The following is a 13,772-nucleotide window of genomic DNA, read 5'->3' on the forward strand; positions in this document are numbered from 1 at the left end:
AATACCATTGAAATTCTAATAGAGATTGCATTTAATTTTAGATCGCTTTGGGTAATGTACATTCTAAAAATATTAATTCTTCTAATCCGTGTGCATGGAATATCTATTTCTTTGTATCATCTTCAATTTCTTCTATTACTGTCTTACAGTGTTCAGTGTAATCTTTCACCTTCCTTATTAGATTTATTCCTAGGTATTTTATTCTTTACAATATAATTGTAATGGGATTGTTACCTTAATTTCTCTTTGTGATATTTTGTTGTTAATGTCTAGAAACAACTGATTTTTGTATATTCATTTTGTACCCTGTCACTTTATTGAATTTGTTTATTGGTTCTAACAGTTTTTTGTGTAATCTTTATCTTTTTTATATATAATCTTGTTTTATGTATTTTGGTGCTTTTATGTTGGTTGCATAGATATTTATACATGCTGTATTTTCTTTTCTTTTCTTTTTAGATTTTATTTATTCGTGACAGAGAGAGGCAGAGACATAGGCAGAGGGAGAAGCAGGCTCCCTCAGGAGCCCGTTGTGGGACTCGATCCTGGGACTCCAGGATCACGCCCTGAGCCAAAGGCAGATGCTTAACTGCTGAGAAACCCAGGCATCCCTATACATGCTATATCTTCTTGCCAGGTTGACCCTTTCATCATTATATAGTTTGCCCTTCTTTTACTACAGTCTGTTTTAAAATCTATTTTGTTGGATAAGCCTAGCCACACCAGCTTTTTGTTTGTTTCCATTTGCATAGAATATCTTTTTTCCATCCCTTTACTCAGTTTTTACTTCTGAGCTTAGTTTCTTGTAGGCAGAGTATAGATGAGTCTTGTTTTTTGTTTTTGTTTTTAAATTCATTCAGCCACTCTCTCTCTTCTGATTGAAAGATTTAGTCCATTTACATTTAAAGTAATTATTGATAGGTGTGTAGTTATTGCCATTTTTTTTAAGATTGTATTTATTTATTCATGAGAGACACAGAGAGAGAGAGGCATAGGCAGAGGGAGCAGCAGGCTTCCCTAAAGAAGCCCAATGTGGGGGATCCCTGGGTGGCGCAGCGGTTTGGCGCCTGCCTTTGGCCCAGGGCATGATCCTGGAGACCCGGGATCGAATTCCACATCGGGCTCCCGGTGCATGGAGCCTGCTTCTCCCTCTGCCTATGTCTCTGCCTCTCTCTCTCTCTCTCTCTGTGACTATCGTAAACAAATAAAACTTAAAAAAAAAAAAAAAAGAAGAAGCCCAATGTGGGACTCGATCCCAGATCCCAGGATCATGCCCTGAGCCAAAGGCAGATGCTAAAAAAACCCAAAAAAAAACCCAAAAAAACAAAGGCAGATGCTTAACTGCTGAGTTACCCACGCATCCCTGCTTATTGCCATTTTGTTAATTGTTTTCTGAGTGTTTTTGTTGTTCCTCTGTCTCTTTTGATGTGATAGTTTTCTTTATTGTTATATTTAGATTCCTTTCTCATTTTCTTTTTATATTTGTGATAGGTTTTTTTCCTTGTGGCTACCATGCGGTTCATATATACCATTCTATGTATATAACAGTTTGTTTTCAATTGGTAGCAACTTAATTGAAACTCATTCCAGAACTCTGCATTTTTTTTTAAAGATTTGATTTCTTTGAGTGAGAGAGAGGGAGCAAGCATGAGTGGGAGGAAGGTAGAGGTAGAATACTCCCTACTGAGCAGGGAGCCTGATGCAGGACTTGATCTCAGTGCTGTGGGATCATGACCTGAGCCAAAGGCAGATCCCTAACTAACTGAGCCACCCTAACACCCTGGGAAATCTACAGTTTTTTTCCACCCTCTGTATTTTATGGTTTTTATGTCACATTTTACACTTTTTCATTTTATATATCCCTTAACTAATTATTACAGTTTTAGTTTTACTACTTTTGTCTTTTGACTTTTATGCTAGCCATATAGGTGAGTAAATGTACTACTTTTATAATATATTTACATTTTCCAGTGAGATTCTTTTTACTTTAGTATGTTTTCTTGTCATTATTAGTACTATTTCATTTCAGTTTAAAGAAGTCCTTTTGACATTTCTTAATAAGATTAGTTTAGTGATTATTAACTCCTTTAGCTTTTACTTATTTGAAAAACTCTATCTCTCCTTCTATTTTGAATAATTTTGCTTGGTAGAGTATTCCTGCTTGTAGGTTTTTTCTTTTAAGCACCTTGAATATGTCCTGCCCTTTACTCTTGGCCTTCAAAGTTTCCTATGAAAAATTTGCTGATAGCCTTATGGGGTTTCCTTTGTGTGTATCAAGCTGTTTTTTTCCTGCTACTTTTAACTTTAACTTTTGACATTTTAATTATAATGTGTCTTGGTGTGAATCTCTTTGGTTTTATCTTATTTGGAACTTTCTGACCTTCTTGGATTTGGATGTTGATGTCCTTCCTCAAGTTAGGGTTTTCAGTTATTATTTCTTTGTTATAAGTTTTCTGCCTGTTTCTTTTCTTTATGGAACCCCTATAATGAGAATATTATTTTGCTTGGTGTTGTCCTATGTATTCCTTAAGCTATTTTCACAATTTAAAATTCTTTTTTTGTTTGTTTGTTTGTTTCCCTGTCTGGGTGAGTCCATTGTTGCGTCTTACAGGTTGCTGATATGTTCTTCATCCAGGTGCTATTGAACCCTTCCAGTGTATTTTTCAATTCAGTAATTTTATTCTTCAGCTCTGATTTTTGTTTGGTATTTTCATATATTTTGTCTCTCTTTGTTGAAGTTCTCCTTGTGTTTATTTATTCTTCTGAGTGAGCATCTTTATGACCATTACTTTGATCTCTTTATCAGATAGATTACTTATCTCCATTTCATTAAGGTCTTTTTCTCAGGTTTTTCCTTGTTCTTTCATTTGGAACATATTTCTTTACCTCCAAATTTGGCCTGATTTTGTGTGTTTCTATGTATTACTTGAGGGACTGGTAGATTTGTTACTTTCTTTGGTTTCTACTTCTGTAGGCAACAAGATTTGTTGGCCATGTACAAGATTTTCTGTGGTGCTTAGCTGTAGGAGGGAGCCACGTACGTGCTCAAGGGATATACCCTGTGTGGGCTTCACACACCTGCCAGCTGTATGTGGGGTGCTTATCTATTTGTGGCATGGTAGGAATGAAGGAATGGGGGTGGGGGTTCACCTGGCTGACTGTGTAACAGGCTGTATTTTTGGTTGGGGCTGCCCACCTGGCTGGTTGTGATTTGACTGCAACACAGCAAGGTAGTGGTACATGGGACTCTTGACCACCAGCTGTGCTGTGGCTATGGCATGTGGGGGCAGAGCATGCCCAGTGGCACTAGTAGGTTAAAGTGGCATTGCCAACATGACTCTTCCAGCATTAGCATTAGCGAAGTCAAATGATATTGCAAAAATGGCCTCAACCTGCACTTTCATCCTCAGAGAGAGAGTCTCAATAGGTTCCTGCATTCTAGCAGTTGCTTTAAGATAATAAGTGGGTTTCCTTCACATATGGTCTAGACACTTCTCAAACTGCTTCTTTGGCACCAGTTGTGGAGTGAGTGAGTTTGTGTGTGAGCCCTTTAAGAGCAAGTTCTCTGCTCTTCCCAGTTCTGGGGTTCTGAATGCACTGTTGGTTTTCAAATTCATATATTTTGGGAGCTCATCTCTCTTGTATAAGACACAGTGGTTGGGATGCCTGGTGTGGGAGACAAAGCCCTTGGTCCTCAGGGAAAAGTACTGTATTTTTGAGATCCCTCCTAATTGTTGATCGCCTTGCCTGGGATGGTGTTTTTGCAGAGTGTTGTCTCTGACTTTCCCATGTGTCTCAGTGCAGCCCTTTTATCCGTTGTTGTGGAGATGCTGCTCATCTAGTCTTCAGGACTTTTTCGAGGAATTTGTTCCATATATAGTTGTAAATTTATTGTGTCTGTGGGAGGAGATGAGTTAAGGATCTTCTTAAGCTGTCATCTTGAACTATCTCCCATCTTTTTTTTTTTTTTTTTGACAATTTAAATGAAGTGCCTTAATTGTTCTTATGAAAAGCTATTTAATTTTTAAGGAATTGTGCTAAATGTTCAGTAACACAAAGTAGCATCAGTACTGTTTCATATAAATATTTAGAATATGCCATCAAATGTAAATATCACCACCTGCTCCCTTCACTTTCAGCTCTGCAGTAAAATAAATTCTGGGTGGTCATTTTCTGGAAGAGAGAAATGAATTATTACAGAATATGTAGTTTTAATGATAAAACACTAATATGCTACAGTACAGTTAGTTTGTCTTCTACTTTAGAGATGAGATGATCTTTATAATTCACAATATTAATTCAGTTATATAAATACTTTTCAAGTAGAAAATATAACATGAGTTTTAAAAGGTTTGTTGTACGTTTCTATTTGCTCATTATATATCTATGAAATAAAACAAAAGTTGATTCTTTGTTTCCAGGACCTTTCGTGGTACGAGCTTTCCTTCGTACTTCAACAAGTGAAGGTTTATTACTAAAGATCAAGCCATTGTTGCCTAAAGAAGTAGAAACCGAAGAAAGTAACAAAGAAGATGCGTAAAAAATGTTATATTATTAAATTATTTTCAGTGGATTAAGAAGCAACAGAGAAAATTATAAAACTGTATAATTTCTATATTTGGTGTCTTGTTATTTCTCAGTCATCGTGTTTGACAGTGAATTTTAACGCTTGGAAAATCTTACAACAACACTTTCCAAAATAAGCAAATAAAATTTTCTCTCTCTGAACCTATATTTTAAATCCTATTAAATTGTCTTCTTTAGAATTTAGATTCTACATGCTGGTAATTATAGTGGCAATATCTAGCTTAATAACTTTCCCTTGAGAGCCATACTGTCTGGGGAAAAGTAATATTCTCAATTTTTGTAAGATAGAGAATGGCAAGTCGTGAGCTATATCACAAATTTGACTATTTTCTTTTTTTTTTAATTTTTATTTATTTATGATAGTCACACAGAGAGAGAGAGAGAGAGAGAGAGACAGAGACACAGGCAGAGGGAGAAGCAGGCTCCATGCACTGGGAGCCCGACGTGGGATTCGATCCTGGGTCTCCAGGATCACGCCCTGGGCCAAAGGCAGGTGCCAAACCGCTGCGCCACCCAGGGATCCCAAATTTGACTATTTTCTAAAGAAAAAGTCTGGCAAGTGTTCATTCTAAGAATTTTAAATGTCACTTGTGATAGCGTGAACATAGAAAATGACTAAGACATTAAAACATGTGAGTGGGAAATCGTTTTTCCTTTTAGGAATTAATTTAAAATATTTGTGGGGTTTTATAATGACAACACTATATAATTTAATGGTGCTTTACAATATACATATAGTGTATAGTGTTTTCACTATACTTCATATACTTAACCTCATTTGATCTTGAATTCCTTTACTTAACAGCAAGTAATAGGTTTGGATAGTGTTTGTTGAATGAACATCCCATGATGTGGATAGAACAACTTCATTGAATTGGAGAAGTATCAGGCTAGGAAGTTGAGTGTCTTTCATCAAGTGTCCATTTGCAAAGTGGTGTTGGTCTTTATGTATTTACTGGCAGGTGACAAAATGGAAAACATAAGGATAAGTTTGAGATGCAGTTGCCCACTGTCCTTTCTTTGGAATGATTTCCTTTACCCAAAGACTATCCTCAGACTTTTCTTTCCTTTCCTTTTCTTTTCTTTCCTTTTCTTTTCTTTTCTCTTCTGTTCTTTCTTTTTCAGATGTTCAAATGCTGCTTCTTTCATGAAATAATAGCATTGATAAATTTGTTGGTGGGTTTTAGTAACACCCACTTTGTAAAGAGTATTTTGGCAGCTTCCAAATTGTTTTTGAAATAGAAGTGGATGGAGGAGTCCAAATGACTGTGAGCAACCATTGTACCTTAGTAAGCTTTTTTCCACAGGAAAATTAAAATTTGAGGGCTATTTACCTAAAACAATTTTAACATTAACTATAAAATAGTAATAGCAGTTATCTTCTGAGTGCCTACTACCAGCTTATGCTTTATATGCATCCTCTCATTTCATCCTCATAACAGTTCACTGAAGGAGGGTTGGTACTCCTACTTACAGATAACGAAATTGAAACCTCTGTGAGCTCCCCTAAACTAAGACTCAAACCTAGATCTGTCTGATTTTGAAGTCTGTTCTCTTAACCATTAGGGTATTTTATCTCCTTTTTATATATTCTAAGATAAATTGGACTGTTTAACTGAACAGTTTAAAATTGTGAAAACATTGGATAATTATGTCTTAGTATCTCTGGTTATGGCAGAGCTGATGTGAAGAAAGTAGAAATAAAAGGGTTAGAAGGAGTGGTATGAGAAAAGAGTGGTGTAGGTTAGGGAGACAAAAAGATATTTACTTGTTTTCCCCAGTTACTATCTTTTGAAGGCTTACTGATTAGTCATTATTTGAAGATCCTAATTCAGAGTAGAAGCTGTATTTTATATTTGTGGATCTTATTCTGATGAGTAGATTAAGTGTAGTCTTATGATGGAAAGTTTTAAAAACACTAATAATTATAAAAAATCTCATAATCCTACTACTCAGAGATAACGAGCATTAATATTTTGGTGCTTTATATTGTCTTTTTCACTTGACAGAGAGACAGAGAACATACACATGATGCTATAAAGTAAGCATTTTTCCATATTATTTGAAATCTCATGTGGAAAGCATCATTTTAATGGTTGAGCAATATTCTATCCTGTCCTGTAATTTATGGAATCATTTCTTAATTTTTGGACATTTAAATCACTTTCAGATCCCCCTTCTCTGTTATTTACAGTGCTTTGGAGAAAATCTTTGAGTGTAGTTTATTTTCCTCTCTAGTCCTAGCAGTGACATCCCTGGGTTAAAAGGTATGATATGGCTAGAAGTCTTAATTGTGTCTTAAGTGCTTTTGTGATCAGAACAAACCAGAACAAGGAAGTATGGTTGGAAAATTTGCTCTAGGCAAGAACATTCAAGGGTTTTATTAACATTAAGGGATAAATTATTCCCTACTCTTTCATTAAGCATTTTTCCTTTTGGCTAACTAGAACTAATGTTGAGTGTTTATAATGATATGTTTCTAGAAAATAGAATTGTACTAGATTACCCTTAATGTAAATGTCTTTCTCTTTTGCATTATTATTACTATCATCATATTTTCATAGAGAACAGAGAATTAAATCTTACATTTAAAGAGATTAAAACCTTAAAAATTTTATATTAAATACCAGTGATATTCAGACTTTAGCCTGTATTCAAATCACCTGGTGGGCTCACAATCACGAATCTCTGGGCTCTGCTTAGCAGTCTTGGGTGAACCTTTAAAATGTACATTTCTAACATTCCCAGGTGATGATGTTGCTGTTTCATGGATAACACTTTGAGAACCCCTGTTATTTTCTATTGGCTTTTTAAATTCTGGCTAGATAAAAAACATCTTTGGCTGTGATACCACAAACAGTTTATTTAAAAACTCCACGGGAGGGATCCCTGGGTGCCTCAGCGGTTTGGCACCTGCCTTCTGCCCAGGGCGTGATCCTGGAGTCTCGAGGATCGAGTCCCACATCAGGCTCTCTGCTTGGAGCCTGCTTCTCCCTCTGCCTGTGTGTGTGTGTGTGTGTGTGTGTGTGTGTGTGTGTGTGTCTCATGAATAAATAAAATATTAAAAAAAATAAAAACTCCAGGGGCACCTGTCTGGCTCAGTCGGTAGAGCATGTGACTCTTAATTTCTGGGTTGTGAGTTCAACCCCTGTGTTGGGTGGGCATGGAGCCTACTCAAAAAAAAAAAAAAAAAAAAAAGTCACAGGTAATACTGATGCACCGGGATCAAGAATCACTGGTAGGGGATCCCTGGGTGGCCCAGCGGTTTAGCGCCTGCCTTTGGCCCAGGGCGCAATCCTGGAGACCCGGGATCGAGTCCCACATCGGGCTTCCTGCATGGAGCCTGCTTCTCCCTCTGCCTGTGTCTCTGCCTCTTTGTCTCTCTTTCTCTCTCTCTCTCTCTGTGTGACTATCATAAATAAATAAAAAAAATTTTTTTTTAAAAAAAAGAATCACTGGTATATGCAATTAGCTAGGTTGTTAAAAAAAAAAAGTAAAATTTGCAATAAAAGTTGCAATTTTTTCAGCCCAGGGCGTGATCCTGGAGACCCGGGATCAAGTCCCACATCAGGCTCCCTGCATGGAGCCTGCTTCTCCCTCTGCCTGTGTCTCTGTCTCCCTCTCTCTGTCTCTCCTGAGTAAATAAATAATCTTAAAAAAAAAATAAGTTGCAATTTTAAGAACAGGTAATAAAAAGCTAATGCACCAAATTTAAGAGCCAGGACTGGGATATCTGGGTGGCTCAGCGGTTAAGCAACTGCCTTGGGCTCAGGGCATGATCCTGGAGATCTGGGATTGAGTCCCACATCGGGCTTCCTGCATGGAGCCTGCTTCTTCCTCTGCCAGTGTCTCTGCCTCTCTCTGTGTGTCTCTCATGAATAAATAAATAAAATCTTTAAAAAAAAAAAAAGCCAGGACTAATTTATAGGTTTTTGATTTATCTCTGTGTGTAAGTAATTTAAATTCTGGGTTCTCAGTGTATGAGAAAACAATTCAAAATCTAGGATCTTTCTTCTGTAAAATAAGGACATTGTAAAATGGTACCACTATGCTTTTCTGACAAAATATTTTTTGCAGGTGGCATTTCACGTTGTTATAAGTTATTTAATAGAACGTTAATTAATATTACTAATATAAACATACATGTAAACATGAATTTAATGGTATTAGGATTATCACATGAAGGACCAGATGCTTTGCCTGGAGGGGGAGGCAGGCACTTATTCAATAGTGATTGTTTTTCTGTAGCAAGCAGTTAATAACAGTGTACAGTAGGTGGCGATCATAAGCTTTCATGCAACTTTTAAATAGCCTTTGTTTATTGGTAAATACTTGGTTTTTTCCTTTGGCTATACAGATAAAAAAGCAAAATTATTATATAGACCACTTGGAGCTTTGTTTTATAATGAGTTTTTTATTTGTTCATTTTAATTCTGTTTTGGTTATACCATGGAGTTTGCTTTAGTTGTCACTGTAAATAGTGCATTTAGAATTCTTTTCTTTGTTTTAAATTTTATTATAGAATTTTTCAAACAGTAAATTTTAAAAAATAAGGAAAACCTGTTTACTTACCACCCACCTTCAGTAATTATCAGCATTATGCAGTTGTGCTAATTACATCTATCCCTTTCATCTATCCACCAGCCCCCAGTTTGTCCTTATGCCTACTAGAGTAATTAAAAGCAAATTCTGAAAAATCCCATGTATCATATATCTTAACCAATAGTGTCTTGAGAATAATGAAGCTATAATTACAAGAAGGTTTTAGGTCTCAGAACCCAATTTTTGTGTGTGCTACTCTGGCCATTGAAGGCATTCAGTTTTTATTAATTTTTTTCATGTAATACTGGGCAGATATCTATATATTTTTCGTGTAATAATGGGCAAATATCTATTTCTATTGCTCTGAGAACTTAGTAACATAATTAGCTATAGAAGGTGTATATAAGGGCAGGCCGGGTGGCTCAGCGGTTTAGCACTGCCTGGGGTGTGATCCTGGAGACCCAGGATTGAGTCCCATGTCGGGCCCCCTGCATGGAGCCTGCTTCTCCCTCTGCCTGTGTCTCTGTCTCTGTCTCTCTCTCTCTCTCTATCTCTCATGAATAAATAAATAAATAATCTTTAAAAAAAGGTGTATAAATATCAGTACTTCAAAAAATAAGGAAGAAGTTGGTATCCTCACTTAAATTTTTATTTTTGAATCAAAATCTAAAATTAGAAATATAACTATTATAAGGAATCGGTTGAAATAATATTTTCATCTGAACATATCCAAAGAACAAAAAGTTTTACTATATAATTTTATTTTAAAAAATAGAGGAACATTAAATAAGCGAAGCAAAGGAGAAAGAACACAGTAAAAAATGTAAAGAAAACAATGACCCATAATTTCTTAAATAACCAGTTAACATTTTGTTGTACTTCCTTTTTTTCCTTTTCTCTATGTGGAGGTCTCCTTTTTCCCTGAAATAGAGTGGCTATGGTCATGTTGGGTACAGATTAGAAGAGAGACTTCTTGGCTCCCAAACTGCCAGCACTTTAATCACTTCCTTTTGAAAAAAGGCAAGTAGAAACAATCACTATTTACTAAATGAAAGGTTTAATACTTTCTGTATCTCATCACATGTTACATAAATTTTATATTTTTGTTTCCTAAGTTGGTAATTGGTTTAATGAAAATTAGTTTATACATTTTTTAAAATATAAAAAAAAACAGTGTTTCCCAAAGGGCAATAAGTATCTACCATTAGCGGCACAAGAAATCAATTTCAATAGTAAGTGAACCACATTTTAAATGAATATTTAAGTGTATCTTTAATGTATCATAGAAAAATATAACATCTAAAGACCATGATTTCATGAATATCATGACATGGGATGATATTACAATAGGTGATTATTTATAAAGTCCATTTGAAAACATTAAATTGTATAAATATTTTAATCGTATAAACTGTTTTCCACAGTGGCTGTCTTATTTTATATTCCCTGCAGCAAGGTATGAAGCTTCCAGTTTCTTCACATTCTCGTCAACATTTAGAATTGTCTGTCTTTTTTCTTATAACCATTTCTAGTCAGTGTGAAGTAGTTATACATATTTTAATTGAGAAAATGAGTTTTTTGCTAAGAAAGTATTTAGGTATAAATGATAATAGTTTTTTTTTTTTTTTTTTGGGGATAATAGTTTTTAAATACATGCCATTGCAAGACGGAGCTTGGATACTCTGAAGCTCCAGACATAGAGCTGTAACTAATATAGATTTTATAAAGAAGTAAGTTCTGGCACAAAGTTAAGCAAAACTTAAATGCAGTGTACTCTCTTACAAATTAATTGTAACCTCTTTATTGAGTGTATTTACATCCAGCTGTATCAGTTAGCATTCTATAATTACTGTCAATGGAAACTGACTGACTTAAACAGAGACGGGATTAATCATAAGGATTTGGGATGATTCACAGAACTTAAGGAAAGGCCAAGGAACTGGTATTGGGAAAGGATAGGAAGCATCTCATGGAATCTAAGTAGCAGGAACCAATGGACAGTTTCCTCAGCTACTGAATCAGCTCAGTCTTCTGACCTTGTGTCATTCCACTCAAGATTTAAGTTCTCAAGGCAGAGAGTCTGCTTGGCCTAGTTTAGCTTACACACCCACTCCTTGGTCAGGAAAAGACAGAATTGATCATTTCACTGAAAATGCATTCAGTAGGGTAAAAGAAAGTCCTCAGGTGAACATTGAGGTGCTTTTACCAAAAGAAGTGGCTATTGCGTGTTGGGCATGAAAACCAATAGATGTGTACTACATTAGGTTACTACAACTTGGATGGATATTTAGGAAGAATCAGGAGCACTGATGGGAGGGTTAACAAATCTTTAAGGCCCGTTCATTCTTTGAATTTTTATTAAATATCTCTGATTTCTGTGAAATCAGTAACTATTTCTATGAGCTCAAAATATTTCTTACTCAAAGTATTTTTAGACACATAGTAGATATTCTTTGCAGAAAAAAGTGTCCATTTATTTTTTGGAGGGGAGAAATGTCCATTTCATTTTCATTTTGTTAATTATAAACACATGAACAGATTCCCATGGTAAAAAGATTCAATCAGATCAAAACTTTCTGTGAATCGCCCACCCAACCTCTCTGGTGGCTCCATGTGAATCTTCTATACTTATACAAATTCTGTTCCCACATGTATACAGTCAATTGCCTGTGGCATATGGATTAAAATCGACCGCATTATACTATATTTAATGTTTTACAATTATTTTTTTACTCAATATCCGGAGCATTATTCTATGACTACTATATTTTTTTAAAGTTTGTATGTTGCTCCATAATATGAATGTACCCTAATATATATATTACCATATGTATATTACCAGTCCCTATTGATAGACATTTAGGTTTTTTCCAATATAACATTTTGATGAACATAATTATTATGTGTGTCTTTGTAAGTATGAGCAAGTACTTCTCTAAGGTAGTTTGCTAAAATAATATAGTGATTAAGAGCACAAACCCTGGAGTCAAACTAAGGATTTAAGTTCCAACTCTGCTATATACGGTACATTGTTGTTATTGTCCAGTAATTTTAAGGCAAGTTTCATTGCCTTAAACTCAACAAATTCCATGCAGGATAATTGAAAAGAAAACTATTCTAAGGCATACCATATTCAAATTGTTGAGAACCAGTGATAAAGTGAAGCTCTGAGAAGCAGCCAAAGGAAAAAAAGAAACATTAAATATAGGGATATCAAGATAAGAATTACTACTGATTTCTTGTCAGAAAAAATCAAGCTAAAACAAGGAATGGGATGATAACTTTAATATGCTTTTTTAAAAAGTTGATCTAAGAGTGGCTCAGTCAGTTGGGCATCTGACCTTGGCTCAGGTCATGATCCCAGATTCCTGGGACAGAGCCCCCTGTGGGGCTCCCTGCTCAGCAGGGAGTCTGCTTCTCCCTCTCTCTGCCCCTGCCCCCCCCCCCCCCCCCCGCTTGTGCTCTGTCTCTTGCTTTTTCTCTCTCAAATAAATAAAATCTTTAAAAAAAAATAATCTAAGATTCTATGTCAAATGAAAATAACCATTAAAAAGGAGAGCAATATAAAGACATTTTGAGGCAGACAAAAGCAAAGAGTTTATTTCCAGCAAACCTGAATTACAAGAAAATTTACAAGTTCTTCTAGAGGAAGAAAAATTATACCAGATATAAACCTAGTTCCATACAAATGAATGAAAAATGCCAGAAGTGGTAAATACGTGGGAAAATATGAGATTTTTTTTTCACTTTTATCATTTAAAAAATTACCTTTTAAAAGCAAATGTAACAGTGTATGGTGGGGTTTATGACAGTTTGAAGTAAAATATGAAAATAATAGCATAAAGGTTGGCAAGTTATATATGCATATCATTTCAGCTGGGTACAATTTTCTGTGTTCATCTGGTGTTTTTTAGTGGTGAAATCACACAAAGTCAAATTTAACTTATAGTAATTTTTTTGTACCGTGTTAGAACAAATTTACATTGTCAAAAGTAAGCATTATAGTAGAACTGACCTTACAGTTCACTGAGTATGACAAAAGTTTATACACATGTGAGCACGATGAAAATCAAAATGCAGAATATTTCCATCACCTCAAAGAGTTTAGTTAGTGCAATTTATACTAATTCCTGCCTTCACCTCAAGCAACAGATTTGCAGACTGCTCTAGACTTTCATATAAATGGACCATAGGATTGACGCATGTATTTTATGTTTGGCTTCTTTTGCTCAGGAATAATGTTTTGAGGGAATCCCTGGGTGGTTCAGTGGGTTGGCACCTGCCTTCGGCCCAGGGCACTATCCTGGAGTCCCGGGATCGAGTCCCACATCGGGCTCCCGGCATGGAGCCTGCTTCTCCCTCCTCCTGTGTCTTTGCCTCTTTCTCTCTCTCTCTCTGTGTCTATCATAAATAAAAGTAAATAAATAAATCTTTAAAAAAAAAAGGAATAATGTTTTGAAATTTATCCAAGTTGCTATATAATATATATCAAATATGGTGTTCTTTCTTTTTTTTTTATTGCTGAAATATATTCCCTCATATAGATACGGCAACTGTATTTATCCATTCAACAGATGGGTATTTGTGTTGTTTCCAGTTTGGGGCTATTATGAATAAAACTGAATATTCATGTACAAACTTTT

The 13,772-nt window shown here is 35.5% G+C and overlaps 1 protein-coding gene across 6 annotated transcripts in view; it reads left to right on the forward strand.

Annotated features, from left to right (window-relative positions):
* MRPL1 (mitochondrial ribosomal protein L1) overlaps positions 1-4,732 on the forward strand; it is a 156,481-nt gene extending 151,749 nt beyond the window's left edge. For 4 of the 6 annotated variants that reach the window (XM_077882610.1, XM_077882608.1, XM_077882609.1 and 1 more), the window contains one exon: positions 4,422-4,732. In XM_077882610.1, coding sequence (XP_077738736.1) covers positions 4,422-4,540 — 119 coding nt within the window. In that variant the 3' untranslated portion in view covers positions 4,541-4,732. The remainder of the gene's footprint in view (positions 1-4,421) is intronic. The other 2 variants (XR_013371100.1, XR_013371101.1) reach the window with 2 other exon arrangements.
* The last annotated feature ends 9,040 nt before the right edge of the window (positions 4,733-13,772 follow it).

The sequence above is a fragment of the Canis aureus genome, chromosome 33 (genome assembly GCF_053574225.1).
Source record: "Canis aureus isolate CA01 chromosome 33, VMU_Caureus_v.1.0, whole genome shotgun sequence".
Lineage (NCBI taxonomy): Eukaryota > Metazoa > Chordata > Mammalia > Carnivora > Canidae > Canis > Canis aureus.